Below are 18,013 nucleotides of genomic sequence, written 5' to 3' on the forward strand. Positions count from 1 at the left end.
CCAGTATTCCCCAAATTCTAGAGACATGCGCTATAGGTGAATTGAATAAACTAAATTGTCCGTATTGTGTGAGGTTGTATGGGTGTTTCACAATGCTGGGTTGCAGCTAGAGGGGCATCCACTGCATAACACAAATGCAGGAATAGTTGGTGCTTCATTCTCACGTGGTGACCTTTGAGATAGAGAATAAGCCAAAGAAAAATGAATGATTGGGATATTTTGTAATTCTGATATATCAATATAATATGACTTGAGTAACTGTTTGGAAATAATAGTTTTACATTGATCGGAAGGATCTTTGTAGGCGAGTGTATCTGCATAAAATATACAAAATTATCCAAAAATATGCTAAATAAAATAAGTTAGCACAGATGAAAATAGTAGAATAGAGATAAATAGGAAATAAACATCGCTTTATGGTTTTCGGTAGAGTCAAACAGTATTGAGTAATAGAAATTCAATAATCAAATGTAAAATAAAACTGTATATAGTCTTCTTTGTTAAAAATAATTAAAATGCTAAATTGATAAGTGATTTTTAAAATGATAAAATGGCAAATGAGTTTTGTTAAATCAGCAAACTTAAACTTAAAAATAATGTTTTGTTCTCAAATGGTTTAAATTTGCTTTAAATCTTCCTGTCACAGGCCTTAAAAACACATCCAAGTCGAAAATCTTAAACTGACACAATAGGCCCTATCATACACCCGGCGCAATGTGGCGCAAGGTGCAATGCAATAGTCTTTTGCTAGTTTCAGCTTGGCGCAAGAGTCGTTTTGAGGCGTTGCGCTACGCTGATTAAATAGCAAATGCATTATCGCTCATTTGTGCGCCCATAGGCGTTCTGGTCTAAAAAGGGAGGCGTTTTGAGGCGGACCGCTGGCGCGTTGCTATTTTGAGAAACTAAAATACATTTTTCATTAGACCAAAACAAACCCGGTCTAAACTCCGGCGCAGAGTTGCACCTCGCTTATACACTGCTTAATACGCACAAGAGAGTAATAGGCAAATATCTTTACATATGAAAAAAATTAAATATTAAGGGTATATATAGTATATAATAAGAATAGATAGAATATAAATATAAAGGATTAAAATATTACAAAACATTATTTTCTAGCCTACATAAATATGAAAAATCACTGCTTATATGTCTTCTTCATCTCGCGAGGCTTTTTCAGTTCATTCATTATTAGCTGTATTATTTAATATATCCATATTTATATTTGTTTTATTAAAAACAAGCTTAGATTTGCCCACCTGTCAGGTTTTAGACCATATGGGACACAGCATGTGTTTTAGGATATAACTCAGGTTTTTGAGCACACTTCGTTATTATTGTTCATTTATTCGTTTGCTGGAAATTAGAACTGAATTTAGAAATAGTTTTGAAACAAATATTTGCGCTTAACAAACGCAATGAATTATTTATAGACTAATTGATGTCTGTGCGTAAAGGTTTCCCTATACAAGAGCGAAAGTGAAAGTAGATCCATTATCTCTCATTCTCACGCAGTAGATGCTCTGTTTAACAGTTTTCTGTTAAAAAAAAACTGTTAACTGTTTGCTAGTGAAATGCTATTTTTTTCCACTTAGACTTACTTTGTGTCCTGTAAATAGCGAATGGGCTTATGGCGCAACGCAACTGGCTCTTTAAAGGGAATGGGAGATGAGACTCTAATTGGTTTATTCTTAAAACACACCCATAACTCATTAAGAAAATAAACTCAACCCTTTTAGACCATGCGCCACGGCGCAAAGCGGATTTTCCCATTTTTAAATTAGCAAAAACGCGTCCTGACACGCCCTGAAAGCGTTTGCGCCCTGCGTTTGCGATCTGCGCATGGGCCGTCAAAATAGAGCCCATCGACTCCACGAATCATGTCTTCTGAAATGTGGTTCCTGGTTAATTATAATCCCAACTTGACATAGCAGATTCTGCAATGTGACTTGCTGATTTACACATTGCGATATCGATGCTTAATCAATATATTATGCAGCTCTAAATCACATCCCCTGTTATTTGCACATTAAGCATAGCACAATATTGATTTGACACTCCTTTGTCTTCTAGTGACAGTTCTGGCCATCTTCAATGAGCTGCAGGTGGATGCGGACCTGTACGCTCTGCTGTTTGGAGAAAGTGTTCTGAACGATGCTGTCGCTGTCGTACTGTCCTCGTAAGTCTTGTGATTATGAATATATACTGTTTTTTTTGTCGATTCATTCCTTAATATTATTAATTCTAAGAGATGACAGTTTTGGGTTTCTATTTACGCAGTGTAAAACAAATAATTAACACTTTTCGTTTAACACCCGATTCTTCCTCTGCTGGACCTCTCATCTGCTCCAGCATGCTGCTTTATTACGGGAGGCAAAGTGGGGCGGGGCATCACAGCCCTGGAGGTGTGGCTTATGCAGAGGGCGGGAACCAGACACAAAGACCGCCCCTCAATGGGTGTGCCACACATGTAGAGCTTTGAGACTGCAGAGTGACCTATTAGTATGTGCATTGGCTGGTCTGTACCAGTACATGCATGAGCAAATGACCCAAAGAAATGCTTCACACCAGCACCTGTAATTATTTGATCCCTCCATTTACTTAATTTTCTACCACATGTAGTTAAGCTAAATAAAATCCACTGGTTATGGAAGGTGTGTGGATGGAGCAGAGCTGTGGGTATTTGCTGTTTGGATGATAGCCATTTGCTTTATAGTTTGAAGTGATGCTGTGCTGCTTTAGAAAGTTTTCTCTTCTTCCCACTTACTTCCCACCTCTGTAAAGAATAATGTAACTTAGCATGTGATCCAATGGTTTGGACTTTCAGAGCATTACCCTCAGGGCTTGACATTAATTTTGTAGCTCACCAGCCACTGTGGCTAGTGGTTTTCAAAGTTTCTAGCCATTCAGCATTTTCCCCTCACTGCAATTTAGTTTTTGGGAAATAGAGCTGTGCGATTTGGGGAAAATATCTAATTGCGATTGCGATTTGATCTATGATTTATTTTAAGCTTCAAGCTGATTTTAATTTAATCCAAGCTTCAGCTCAGTAATCAGTAAGCCGTGTTACAATTCTGCCACAGATAACACAATTTCGGCACAATTTCCTTGACGTAGGGTGTCGTGAGAAGTCGTAAATGACAAATGGAATTCGTGACACAAGATTCAATTATTTATTCTTATGTAATGTGGCGTAGTTCAGCCGATACAATGTCTGTGATGCCTCACAACACCATCGCAGAAAGTCAAGCATGTTTAATTTTCTGAAGCATAGCGGACGAAGATATTATTCGTTATTTTTGTTTACATGTATACATATATATATTTTATATTTCAGCCTTTAATTAGTTAATTTATGCGATTAACTAATTGAAACATTTCAAATTGCGATTGCGATTCAATTTTGATTAATTGCACAGCCCTAATGGGAAATAAATCTATATATAATTAAAGTTTATGATAAAAATATAAATGTAATGCCACTTTATACAGCTAATGCATGGACCCAATGTACAGATACACATGTGCTATTTTCCAACTGTTAATGTTCACTCAAGGAATAACTCCCTGATTAAGATGGGTATTTTTACTGTGCCACACACCAAATCCACATGCATTAATATCAAGCCCTGTCAACCCCAATCCTAAGAAAAGCGTGCATTTAAATTAGGCTGCAAAACTCCTCTTCCTCATATTTAAGAGCAAAATATATAAAGCTTCCTTAAAGCTAGTTCTTTTCTAGTTTATTTTCAGTATGTTTTGCAATTACTTTGTTTCCGCATGTTTTAGCAGCACTTGTTTGATGAATTGCCCTATTTTTTGGACTTTAATTTGCTTTTTTTGATCTCCTGAATCTGCTGTGAAACACAGTACATTCCAAAGTGCCTTATTCAAAGAACAAAGGTGATATACTGTAATATGATTTACATCAAGTAAGCAAAATGTGCGCACAGCAAACGCATTTTGATTCAAATGAAAGAGGCATGTAAGTATTTGTGTATTGCATTTTTTAGTACTCTCACCACAAACATACCAATATACTAATAATGATGTTAGGAGTGTAAAAGATCAGTGTAGTTATATGAATAAAAATTTATTTTCAAGAGATTTAGTAAAACGTACGGTTTAATGAATAACAGGGTAAGTAAAAAATATGATGAATAACTGATTTAATGCGTACATCTTGCTAACAAATGAATTGTGGACACAAAGGTTTTTCATGTGGTAAATGTGACGCGGGGTTAATAAGTTATTTTATTTACATTTTAACTCATTTTAAACATCTTTTTAAACTCTTTTTGTAAGGGTTGAAAAGAGTTGAAATATAGGACTTTACTATCAAAAATTGGCACATCTGGTCAGTTTGATAAACAATAAATTTATACATTATTACATTTTTTTTTCATTTTGGTGAGGGCAAACAGTAGCATATTTTACATTTATAACTAAATTATGTATACATCATTGCGGCATATCTCCTTTATTTTCTTTTTCTGTGCAATTCTCAATGCAAGTTTGACACAGTATAAATTATTTTCAGTAAAAATATCTGTAATTACAAAGCTGTTAAGAATTAGACAAACCTCCTAAACTCTGGGACCCGGTACTGGGTCTGGGATGTAATTTACTTCCGCATTCTTTACATTTTAAAGGTGCGTACTTACCCAATACCCTCATAAGTGGTTCTGTTCTCTCATCGTTTGGAATAGAATCACTTTTGCGTAGATTATGATCGAGACATTTTTCTTTGTTCTTATGATTACTGGCGTGCAGGAACCACCAAAATTAATTACAGCAACCTACACCACACAAAACTTGAAAGGTACACTTTCAAATTTGAGTTTACAAAACAAAGTGCCTCTTTTTAGGACGAGTTTATTATAACACAGACAACATATACAAATATTTTAATCACTTTCAACAGTGTTTTATGAAAATTCAAAGGGTTTTCTTTAAAATGATACCAAACTTTTGCATTTACACCTCTGCATGTGGGTTTGGGAAGCTTTTAAATTTGGGTAGGCAAAATCCAGGTGGAAACACCAAAATAGAACTTGACTTTAAGAGGTTCTGGTCACAATTCTTCTCATTTTCCCAATCTAATATTATGACAGAAAATGAGTACACATATGTTATCTGTATTATGACCACAGTCTGGAGACTGGGAAGCAGAACATAGATGATTATCTAGTTTAGATGTTGCCAAAACCTTCACACTTTTAAGCCCTGCTCATAACTTTTATATTCGTTGAGTAGCAATTCTATCTGCTGCATTATTGCATTTATTTTCTGTTGATTTTACATTAGATGTTAATACACTGTATGAGTGTGGGTAAATACCTTTGTTCTTTTACCAGGTCAATTGTAGCATATCAGCCTACAGGAGACAACAGTCACACATTTGAAGCAATGGCCATGCTCAAGTCCTTTGGCATCTTTCTAGGGGTCTTCAGTGGTTCTTTTGCTCTTGGAGTGGCTACTGGAATCGTGACTGCACTCATATCCTTTACTGCTTGAATGCTGCATGTTACTTATTACACATCTGTAGAGCATTTAGTACTTTTTACATGCAAGTTATTTTCGTTGACTCTTTCCCACGTTACTAAGTTCACTAAGCTTAGGGACTTTCCGTTGCTGGAGACGGCGCTTTTCTTTCTCATGTCCTGGAGCACGTTTCTGCTGGCAGAGGCCTGTGGATTTACAGGTAAGCTTCAAACCCATGAGTCTTTAGAAACTACTTGGAAACATATATATATATATATATATATATATATATATATATATATATATATATATATATATATATATATATATATTATAAACTGCTGTATCTGAATGCTTGTTCCTGTTGTGTTGCTCAGGTGTGGTGGCTGTTCTGTTCTGTGGAATGACACAGGCCCATTACACCTTTAACAACCTCTCTCCTGAATCCCAGGACAGGACGAAACAAGTAAGATTAATGATGGAAAGCGTGCGTGCGTTCATGTGTGCATGCATGCGTGGGTGCGTGCGTGTGTCCAGCCAGCCCCAGGGCTTCCAGTTATTGTCATCCCATACAAAATTGCAGCATTTAATATCTGATTTAAAAAAAAAAAAAGCATTGATCTTCACTGCCTGGGTGAGGTGCGATTTAAAAAAATGAGTATTAGACCAAACAAGTAGCACTGCATTAAATATAATTTTCTAAACCATGTCTTTAAATCATGAAAATTAATTTTGCACAAGTATTTTCAGTGGAGTTTCTGCACTAACTATGGTGCCTGTGTTTGAACAGTCTTTTATCTCATTTTACGCTTTAACAACCAAATGGATGCTTAAGTCTATTTAACTGATTATATCTGATTTACATTACAACATCAAAGCTGTAAAAGGAACCTTATGAAGTTGAAATAATCATATAAACCTTTCACTAGAAGTTCATCATTGATTGAAAAACACTAGCTGTGCATATAGTTCATTATCTGTCAAATGACAAGGATAACAGTTTAAAAGTATGACCGTGTCATTGTTTACAAGATCACCACAATGCATGTGCCACTGGCCTAGAAATATATGTGTAAGATTGTTAACCTATGTAAAAAACTGGAGAAACTGATGTAACAACTTCATATATTTTCTTTTTGCTCTTTCTATTAAATGTAATGCTTTTACTGCTTAACTTGTCAGAAGTGAATATTTCTTTTCATTCTGTGAAGTATCTTTGTAACATAAACATCTCACTATGATTTCATGTCACTGTGCTCTCTTACAGTTATTCGAGCTACTGAATTTCTTGGCTGAGAACTTCATATTTTCCTACATGGGCTTGACATTGTTTACCTTCCAGAACCACGTCTTTAACCCGATCTTCATAGTGTGCGCATTTGTATCCTAAAACTTCATCTTTGTGCCTTGGCCAAAAATAGCCAGAAATGAGACAATAGTAAAAATACTCTCAGCAATTGCAAAACATGTGGAAAATCTGATGAAGTACTATTATTAAAAGCCACATATTTGCTCACGTTGGACGGCAGTACTTTGCTTAAGCGCCATCAAGGAAGTGGCTGGCTGTTGTTGAGTGATATGTCCAGGGTGTTACAGCTCATTGTGTTTCCCAGAAATCAATGGCCCAGAACTGTTTTTTTTAAATTAACAGAGTCCTCAGGAAGGGCACAATGTCCTGGCTCCGAAGGGATTGTAGATGCAGTCAGTGCAGTATTAGCTTTATTTCTGCAGTTTCTCCTTGACACTTCTCCTCCCAGCTGGCCGTGTTTCTGGGCAGAGCGGCGAACATCTATCCACTCTCTTTCCTGCTGAATTTGGGCCGTAGAAACAAGATCAGCTCCAACTTCCAGCACATGATGATGTTCGCAGGTTTGTGCCTTGAGATTGGTAATAGCCAGCCAAGATTTAATCTTTGAAGAGAAACAAGGTAAAAGCCAAAAGTCGTAAGGTTAAGTGGGTTAGACTTGAACCAATTTTGTGTGTTTGTTTTTCTTGATCCTGAGTTGATCCTGAAGTTAGCTTCCAAATTCAAATCTGTTTAGTTGATTAATAGTTTGAAGAGTGAAAACTCAATACAAAGCACTTCCATATGAGATCTAAAAATGAAAGTCATTCTCTGACTATTATGAATGAAAGGTAATTTTTTTTTCAATTTGACTTATACGGATGTAGATTAAGAGGATAGTTCAGCCCAGAAAATGTAATTCTTATCAATCATCAGCTAGGTGTGAACTTTTGAAATTACATAAAGTGTGTTTGGCATGCTATCCCTAGAGAGAGCTATGAGCTCATAAGATCCTCAAGCCCTGGACTCCCTCCTGTCAGCAGGGCGAGAGGTGAGTTTGAGCTCTGGTAGATCTTAATGAACTCCCCCGACTTATTCCTGGCTAATGACAGATAAAGGGACGCTAAAGAGAGATATACAGCTTACTAAGAGTTAAGCTATGATGCCAATTTAGAATGTTCAATTTACTTTGGTTGCATGTTTTTGGACTGTGGGAGGAAACTGGGGAACCCGGGAAAAACCAACACGAGCACAGGGAGAACAAGCAAACTCTGCACAGAAATGTGAACTGGTTCAGTAGGGACTTTAACTTGTGACGTTCTTGCTGTGAGGCAACAGTGCTAATCACTGGTCTGCTATGTTACAAAATCTAGAAAGGAGAAGGGAGTAGGGTGGGAGGGATTTCAAGATGAAGATACTGAGGTAAGAAACTCTGGTTATTTATAGTGAATTAGGAATCATCTGATTGGTGAATCATGTGTTAGCTAATGCAGGACCAGCTGTGGACAATCATAAGCACATGATTAGTTTATAAATAAACTTCACTTAGTCTTCCTAAACTTATGTTTTTTTCCAAGATATATTAAATCATGATTTAAATAAAAAGACTTTCCATGTACAGTTGATGTCAGAATTATTAGCCCTCCTGAATTAGCCCCTTTCCCAATTTCAGGTAAACTGAGATATTTTTTTTTTCTAAACATAATAAATGTAATAACTAATTTAACTGATTTATTATATCTTTGCCATCATGACAGGACATAATATTTTACTAGATATTTTTCAAGACACTTCTATACAGCTTAAAGTGACATCTAAATGCTTAACTAGGTTAATTATACAAGTTAGGGTAATTAGGCAAATCATTGTATAATATGGTTTGTTCTGTAGACAATTAAAAAAAAAACATTCTGCTTAAGCGGGCTGATGATTTTGACCTTGAAATGTTTTTTTTTTAATAAAAACTACTTTTATTCTTGCCAAAATAAAGATATAGGCTTTATAAAATAAGACTTTATGCCGAAGAAAGAATATTACTTGAAATGCTGTGAAAATTTTCTTGCTCTGTTGAACATCATTTGGGAAGGATTTGTAAAAAAAAGTAATAATTTGGACTTCAACTGTATGTAGTTTCTGTGTTATTAGTTTCAACTAGTGGAATTACAAAAATAAAGTAGATTTTCACAATTGTTGTGAATTCCCCTTAGGCTTATCATGCTCTTTCTTTCTTTTTCCTACCACATTTTACTGTTTTATGATGAGCTTGGCAGTACAACGTATACTGCATATGGGTCAAAAGTTTAATCATAATAGGTTAGCATCAATATTTAAACTTTTGCGAGAGACAAACCCATGAATTGTCTACTTAAAATAGTCACTAAACAGATAACTAAGTTAGGAAAATTATTTGTGATTGAAAGAAAATCTACATTCTTGACCTTAAACTGGGTCAACAGGTCAGATTTGCAAAAAAACAACATGTATCATATATGTCAACCAATTATGCAGCCTTTTTTGTTATTGCTCTACCTCTCATTAGGTCTTCGTGGTGCCATGACTTTTGCCCTGTCCATCAGGGACACAGCTACATATGCACGGCAGATGATGTTTTCTACCACGCTGCTGGTGGTCTTCTTCACGGTTTGGATCTGCGGTGGAGGCACAACTCAGATGCTGTCCTGTCAGAAAATCCGGTCAGTTCCAATCTCACCTTTAGCCTGAACGACCTTTTCCTGTCATGTAACATACGATGGGAATGAGTAACTCATTAAACGTGGCCTTTGTTCTTGTTTTTGTCCATTTCTGTGCACAGGGAATAATATGTAGACATCCCAAGCCATTTAAAACTTGGCTCTGAACTAATTAGACAGCTAAAATGCTAATTAGAAAGGGATGAAATTCAAACAACTTTTTCTTGTTAATTCCTGGTCAAACCAAGGATGTATGCGTGTGCGTGCGTGCGTGTGTGCGCGTGTGTGTGTGTTTGTGTGTGCGCGTGTGTGTGTAACAGTACTAAAGTCTTCATCACAGCTATGATGTTAATGCTATAAAGGAACAGTATCTTTTTTTTGTTTGTTTATTCGGTTCATCTTAGTTCAGAAATCATGCATGGATACAATGCACCAATCAAGAAATTATCAGGAAAACATAATTATACACTAAATGATTATATAAATAATAAGGTAAAATATCCAATTTGTTAGTTACAACTGCTTGTTAATGCAAGTTTCCATCTTGCCTTGTATCAACGGTTCAGGCTTGTGGTGGTGGTGTAATAGCTTAGGGGATATGCCTTTCTAAGAGCATGTAAAAAGGCTAAAAACTAAAAAGTTGCAAAGGCTACAGTACATCAGCCTGTACTGAATTTAAGAAGAATTTTAATCAACACTGTTAAGGGGTTTGGGTCTATTGATAATGAAAAAAACAGCAGAAAAACACCTGAAGTCTTTCTCCCAAAAGGAACAGAATATTTAGAATTAAAGCAACTAAAGCAAGACAATCAGAATCCTGTTTTAAAGCGCTCAATATTTTAAAGGGCAACATTTTATTATAATTAATAAACAGAACATTAAAGTTGTCTTTATAGTCATAATTATTGTTGTCAACATGTGTTTTGTTTTTGACAGTGTTGGAGTGGACACAGATCATGAGAACTCTGTAAGTGCTTTTGCTCTGGTGTGGACAGGTGAACATTGTCTTATCAGAGCAGATCAGTGTAATGATGGTTTCCTCTGTGTCCGCCTGCAGATCGGCCCTGATGGAGTTGAAAGGAGGAGCACTAAACAGGAAAGCGCCTGGCTGTTCAGGATCTGGTACAACTTTGATCACAAGTATCCTTTGCAGTGTAGCTCTAATTAGCAAACTGCATAAAGACAGAATCAGATGGGAATGAAAAAAACAACGTTATAAGTGTTATAAGCTAAGTGTTATAAGCTAAGAGTGTTATAAGCTAAGAATACATGCATTTAAAAAAGGTAATGTTTCTGCCACTTCCGATAGCGTGAACTCAAAGTTAGGGCATTTTTTCTACCTGCATGCATGTATCAGACTAAAACTTGATTCATTCATGTGGAGATTATTAAATTGGCTGCTGCTCCAGTGTCATGGTTATTTTGGATGTAAGTGATTGCAAGTGTCAACTTTGGCTGGAAAATCCTTAACCCTCTTGACCTACAGTTATCTAAAGCCCATTCTGACCCACAGCGGACCACCGCTCACTGCCACACTTCCAGCCTGCTGTAGTCCTCTGGCTCGCTGCCTGACCAGCCCACAGGCCTATGAGGTTTGTACTGTACCCACATGCAGAGGACAAACAATTATCTGCAGTTCTGACTCTTAATTAGGCAGAACACCAAAGAAACTAGTCGTTTGTGTCTGCTTACTACCAGATAGTGACAGACAGAATCTGTATTTATAGGGACGGAGCCTTCAAACTCATTCTTAATTGCTGTTTAATAGGCTCTAGCAGTTGACTCAAATTACCCCCTCCTAGAGCTGATTAACCAGAGACCTGTGAACAGACAGTGAATGAGGACTGATTTAGTCAACAGAGGCGTGAACACATCTGCTGTTGCTCGTTATTTGTATAATCAGAGCCTATCTGTGGAAGAAATTACGAGTGTTTTCATTACAGCGATTGTAGAGACAACAGAAGAGTTTTACCTTTTTGTTTTTTCAGAAGTTTCACATGCAGACAACAATGTAGTCAAATCCATCCTCATTCTCCTAAATTCACATAAATGCTGCATGATAGGCCAGTAGTTGGTGATGTCACTTTGTAAAGAAACTGCGCATACTATGTACGCACACTGTGTACAGTCCTGAGGACTTTTGCACATAACAAGTTGAACAAACTCAGAAATATAAAAATATAAGAAATATATAATTGATCATTTACTGGGTTCATATGGTCATGAAAAACCTGGAAAAGTCATGGAGTTTTGACATGGCTTTTTCCAGGCCTTTTGGAAAAACAGAAACCCATAATATTTGCATGGAAAACAAATATCTGTATTGTTAAATATAGGTTAGTTGTCTTGACTTCTAAGCTGTCCTTGGCTAATCACAGACTCTCACATTATTAGTGCGGTGTAAGCATAATCTAAATTAATTTTACATAGATATAAATATAAATTGAAACTAAATAGATTGTTGTGTGTTTTACGATATGCTGTAATAAATTTGAACGTGCATTGTTTTTCTTTTACCACGCACATGTTGACATTGCATGAAACCTTAGGTCTTGAAAATCTACTTGAAAATCTTGGAAAAATCTTGGAAAAGTCATGGTATTTTAGTAGTAAAAATATGTACAAACCCTGAATTTAATACATTGAAATATATGCTGTTGGAGCAGCAAATGTTTGAGAAGGCAATGTAAAGAATTTTATTATATCGATGCAAGAATCAATGATTTGTTTTAATAATGTTGGTTCACAAAGTTTAAAAGGCATTTTACAAGCTTTATATATTAATTGACATTTAGAAAGTTGGTTGCTTTGTTGCATCAGATATACGTCATTATATATTCACAACTGATTGGTCAGATTAAACCCAGATTAAAATCTGCTCCGGAAATGGTTAGCAGTGCAGCACAGTTTACCGGGTTAAATAAACCTAATCAAAACAACCTGTCTTCTTAAGCCTGAAAACGTAAGAGTTTGTTCAAACTAAATGCAAACTTGGGTAAAAACCTTATGCAAGAGGCCTCTGTAGTTGACTGTTGATGTTTTTGTAGTAAGGGGACATAATTTTAAGTGAACACATAATATGCACATTTTAGCATTTTAAAATAACTCACATTTCTTTGTGATTTACAGAACAAAAACTAACAAGTAAAAAAGTTTATTGCACTTTGTTTACAAAACTGTGCTTTCTAAGGTTTCCTAAACGTGTATATGAATTGTGTAAAACTGTAAATATAATTGAAATTTTCATGTCTTAGATTTTGATAGCCATTTAAATGTTATTTCTTCTTAAATTTCACAAGCAATGCAAAAATCTTAAATTATATCAATATTATCCCAAAACATTTTTGAAAGTTAGTGTTAATTGACTTTGTTTTAAACATCTAGTTCTCCTGATTTGAGACACAAGTGTTCAAAGAAACCACCAGCAGGGCATATCATTTTTATTGCACATCATAGTCCTCACATTTTTTATAGCAAGCAATTATTGTGTTACACAAGAATTGTAAAGGCAGGGCTTGACTTTATTGATGTAGAGTCTCAGATCTTATAGGCTAGAAGTTTCTTAGAGAAGTTACGTGAAATGTTTTTTTTCAAGAGAAATACAGTTGTTAAAGCACTTTTAAATTTTTAATTACATTAGTAAATACACAGACATCAGATCATTGTTGGTCTGTTAGCTCCATAATTCTGTTAACTGAAACTTTATAAAACATGATTATATCAAAATATTGTTTTTATGCATTAAATATATTTTTCATGTTAACTAATGTAACGTTAACAGATCCTTATTCAGAACATTATTGTAAACTGTTTCCTAGTTGATCAATGTAGTGTTTGACTTGCCTGGTTAACTATTCCTTAGTGACCTCTAATAAATGCTTGTCCTCATTCCAGAGTTCACTCTTTATGAAATATATTTTATGGGATGGTGACGATTTTAATTCATAGTGTAAATTTGTTTTTTTATTTCGATGATGTGACACCTTTTACTGTAGTCATTATCTATGTTATTATATTTTATTATATATAAGAGACTCTACGACTTTTATGCACAGTACCGTTTAAATGATTTGTAAAAATTTGCATAATAATTTTCTTGCTCATCACATTTATTTGATGAAAACTTCAGTTGACTATGTTGTAAAATACCATAGTTTAAAATAACACTTCTTTTGTCATGTATTTACAAATATTATATATTCCTGTGATGCCAAATCTGCTTTTATATGATCATTACTCCAATTTTCTGCATCACATTATCTTTCCTTGTTGCTCAGGAAATATTTACGATTATTATCCATGTTGAAATTATTTTTTCTGGTTAACATTTTTATTGAAGCTATCATACATTTTTATTTAGGTTTTTTGAAGAACACAGAGTTTCAAGTATTTATTGTTTGTCTTTACTGTCAGTTTTGATCAACTTCAGCCTGCGTGATTTTAGCCCCGATTTTTGACTCGCAGACAGGTTTTGAGACAAATGCCTAAAATGCCTAAAATCACAGGCAAGACACTGCTTGTTTACATGAGCAACAATCACACAGTGTGAACGATCAAAGTCGCGATTTAAAAGCTTTTTTTCTTTTGTCTATGTGAATGCAAGAAATAAAGGTAAAAATAATGGAAATTTGGCTTTAGCACCTGTGTGGTTTTAATGTGTCATCTGAGCAATACCAGAACTGGGTCAATAAAGAAAAAAGTTTGAGAGAAATTGCTTATTCCTTTTAAAAGCCGGGTGAGCAAAATAAGTTCATTTTCTACCCCAAAAGATATACTATGTGACCTCACGTTGTAGGGCTGGGTGATTAATTAAAAAGTAATCAAAACTGGCATTCAGAACCTCTAAAAGTGGGTGTTGGGAACATTTTCAGTTGGTCGCAGAGTGTGGGGAGAAAAAAAAAACAACAAAAGTAAACATTTTTACTTATTTTGCTTACAACGGACTTTTATTTTGAAATGCGTGCGTGACAACCCTACCGTTTGACATGTGAAATTTCATTTAATTGTGGCAACAAATTTGTCGAATCGCAAGTACGACCCCAAATATGTAAAGTATGGATATATATATTGATGACAAAAAAGACTTAAAGCCTCAGTGTCATGTGTAGTGAGGTGCTCTCATAAGAGAACATGAAACCTTCTAAATTAAAACAACATTTAGAAACCAGAAAACATGTTTTATTAACAGTTTATTATTAACAGTATTTGTCGTTTTTGTAATATTTCTATAATTTGATCCATTTTTGTTAAAAGACAGCAATAAAATATTGTTTATTTGTAAGTCTTGGTGAATTTCTTTTGATGTATCTGTCACTTGTTTGTCACTATCTGTCACTATCTGTCACTACTTGTTTATGTTAACAAACAATTACAAATTAATTATAATTCCTAAAATTGTATTATAGTTTCTAAAAATTTGGGTCGCGGCTTGATGACCATGTAAGAATATGGGTCCCATGGCTAAACCAGTTGAGAACCCTGCTCTAAACAATCAAAATTTTCCAGGTCAATTTTTTCAATTTCTTTTCCCACCACCTGTGGAGTCTTGTGAACCCGCTCTGTTTACACTTTTTCGCAAACCCCTCGCCGTGACGGCACTGACGCTGACCTCTCAAAAAATGTAACTACACGTCACAACGACTCATAGCATAAGCTCTGTGATTGATCAGCTTAGTAGCTTTGACGAATGTAAGCAGCACGGAGAGGGCAAAAAAAAATTATGTTAATAAAAGAATCACTCATTAATCGTAATAGAGTTAAAATGTTCAAATAATCGAGATTTCAATTAATCGACAGGCCTAACGCGTTGTTTTCATGTCACTTCTCGTGTATGTTTGGTTGTGAGATGTAGTTTGTGGACCAAAACAACGTTGTCGGCAATTCTTCCTATTATAAATTCATGCAGTGTGAAACCCCGTCACCAATTGCAGTGTAAACACAGCACCGACAGAAGGCTACCCCAGATAGTCATGCAGTGTGAAAATTTCTGTGACACGACTATTTTGAAAATCGTCTGAACTCAACATTAGTGTGATCTTACTGAAAAAATATAATAATCTTGATTAGTGATGTTAAACAGTTGTATGTTTTTAATCACTCTAACTGTTATTACATTAGGCTCTAGGACAATTTCATGCTTGTTGTAAGTCTCTTTGCAGTATGACTATTCGCAGTCTGACACATTCCCCCCAAAAATTAGGTCACTGTTGTGTGTTTCATTCCAGAATGAAGGCGAGCTGAAAAACGCAGACTCCGATTTGATCCTGAACGATGGTGACATCACTCTTACGTACGGTGACATCGCTGTGAGCACGGATGGCACAGGTGCCCACTCAAGCGGCGTCCTCATGGGAGGAGCAGCGGTGAACTCGGACGAGGCCTTGGATCGAGAGCTGGCGTTCGGCGACCACGAGCTGGTAATCCGAGGAACCCGACTGGTCCTTCCAATGGACGACTCGGAGCCCCCGCTAACTCTGGACTCCCACCGCCAACGGCACAGGAACGAATTCATGAGCTGAATGGGTGACAAAAAAACGAGTCTCTTCTCTCTATCATCTCTCATGCAGAGCAATCTCTCCTGTCTCTGAAGTGGCTGGTTTGATGTCTCTACCTCATTCCTCACTCTTTTCTTTTACACTGAATTCTCAATTATTTATTCACCTCTCTTCTGCAGATTTGTTTTGTTTCTCATTCTTTTCGGCTAACCAGACCACTTGGCATCTGACAGATGGGAAGCATGCTCTGGTTTCTCATGATGACAGAATAAGCATACTTCTAGTGTCTGTATAGCAAGGCAGGAAATTGCCATGCATGCATACTTGTGTCCTCTCTTGACGTGCTTGTTTGGGAGATCTGTGGCACATTCCTGTGGGTCCGATGCTTTTTACTGCCTTCTCTGTTCGTGAGTCTGACAGAGGTGTGATGAACGGTGGCTCTGCGTTACAATCAAGTGCCTGTCGAATGTAATTTCCCTCGCCCTTAGAGCATAATGACACTATTTGCCGTCCACTAGAGGGAGGCCTTGTATTTTCATAGTTTGTATGAACGTTGAGGGCGGATGCCAGAGATGGGGTTGGAGCTTATATTGTGACCTTTGACTGTGAATCTATGAAGGTTTTTAGGCCTTTTTTTGTCATCGTGCTGCCCGGTTAGAAGATCCATTGATATAGTGTAATTTCTGTTTGTTGCTGTTGTTGTTGAAGCATTTTTCTAAACGAAAACTAATTGCGCATAGCTTTAAGATATTATTATTATTATTATTTTCTATGTAGGATGTTTCAGATCGTCATGTTTAACTACGAATGTCTTGGATTTTACACTATGCGTTGGTATTAAAAGATTCGCCAATAAAAATAGCCCGTACTTTTTTGTAGAAGGGCAATCTATCGTTATGCATTCAGAATCTAAAGGAAAAGAAAATGCTAATGAGACTTGCGCCTTTTTATTTTTAATTTTTGCATGATGTGTTTTGCGGAGAACAGCACAGCCCTCTATGTTTTCTCCTAAAACTTTCTCTAACAAATTGAAAACACTTCAAATATATGTAGATCAGTATAGAGCGTCGCACCGGCACTCTTGTGACTTTTACGTTGGTTGTAATAATGCTAATTGTATACCTGTTCAGATTAATTTTAAAAGGGCTGAATGATTAAAAGATATTTTATGTTCACATCTATAAAATAAAACATGAAATAAGGCATCAGGTTTTGTCTTATTGTTCCAGGCTTGACAACGTGACCTTATCGCAGGCATCTGAAAAATAGGTTGGATTTGTATGACGCTGTGAATTCACCGGTGACGTCTTAACATTTAGACCTGCATCCCAGTTCGCATACTTTAGATTCATAAATATATATGCATATTAGCATTTATGTGATTTGTAATACTTTGGACTTTGTATACTTGCACAATTTGAGATGGCAATTATTAAACAGATGAATCAGATATAACTGAAATTATTCCAAATATCCTGTTTGAAAGTTTACATTCCCTTGGTTGCCTCATCAATCGACTGTGATGTGTACGTACCTAAATATGTGACACAATTCTACATTAAAAAAATTAGTGTATGTTTAACAGATTCTGCAAGGGATGTGTAAAGTTCTGCTACTTAATCCAATGCTGAAGCAAAATGTAATAATATACAGTTTCATGAAGTAATATTATTCACCTACTTTATCAGTGAAGATTTTACTTCATGAGTGAGCTGTAAGAGCTTCTGCCAGTATGCACTGGTGTTTAAGCACTGTAAGTATGGCCACATTCACACTGCTGCTAACTTTGGCTGTGAGTTCATCTTTTTTTTATTAAACTGTGGTATGTTCACACACAGATACACAGTTCAATCATTTACAAAAGTGATCAAAGTAATGGGGAAAAACACAGGTAGTGTGGTTTACAGTCATTCTCTGCATTGTCAACAGAAGTGAACTCTATAGCTATTTGTTAAAGACCCATTTGATTATATAGTTTTAGAAATGCCCCAAAAACATTGCATGACATTTAGCATTGTCAGAACTTGCTTAACAAAAACATCTCTTGCTAAACTTGGAAA

The 18,013-nt window shown here is 35.8% G+C and overlaps 1 protein-coding gene across 1 annotated transcript in view; it reads left to right on the plus strand.

Moving 5' to 3' along the window:
* The window catches only part of slc9a6a (solute carrier family 9 member A6a), a 34,387-nt gene extending 17,229 nt beyond the window's left edge, over window positions 1–17,158 (plus strand). Inside the window, 11 exon segments of the mRNA NM_001098256.2 lie at window positions 2,074–2,179; window positions 5,358–5,499; window positions 5,599–5,704; window positions 5,862–5,950; window positions 6,752–6,865; window positions 7,242–7,353; window positions 9,309–9,462; window positions 10,396–10,426; window positions 10,517–10,599; window positions 10,946–11,051; window positions 15,684–17,158. Of these exon segments, the coding sequence (NP_001091726.2) occupies window positions 2,074–2,179; window positions 5,358–5,499; window positions 5,599–5,704; window positions 5,862–5,950; window positions 6,752–6,865; window positions 7,242–7,353; window positions 9,309–9,462; window positions 10,396–10,426; window positions 10,517–10,599; window positions 10,946–11,051; window positions 15,684–15,977 (1,337 nt within the window). The 3' untranslated portion in view covers window positions 15,978–17,158.
* Window positions 17,159–18,013: the final 855 nt, after the last annotated feature.

The sequence above is a fragment of the Danio rerio genome, chromosome 14 (genome assembly GCF_049306965.1).
Source record: "Danio rerio strain Tuebingen ecotype United States chromosome 14, GRCz12tu, whole genome shotgun sequence".
NCBI lineage: Eukaryota > Metazoa > Chordata > Actinopteri > Cypriniformes > Danionidae > Danio > Danio rerio.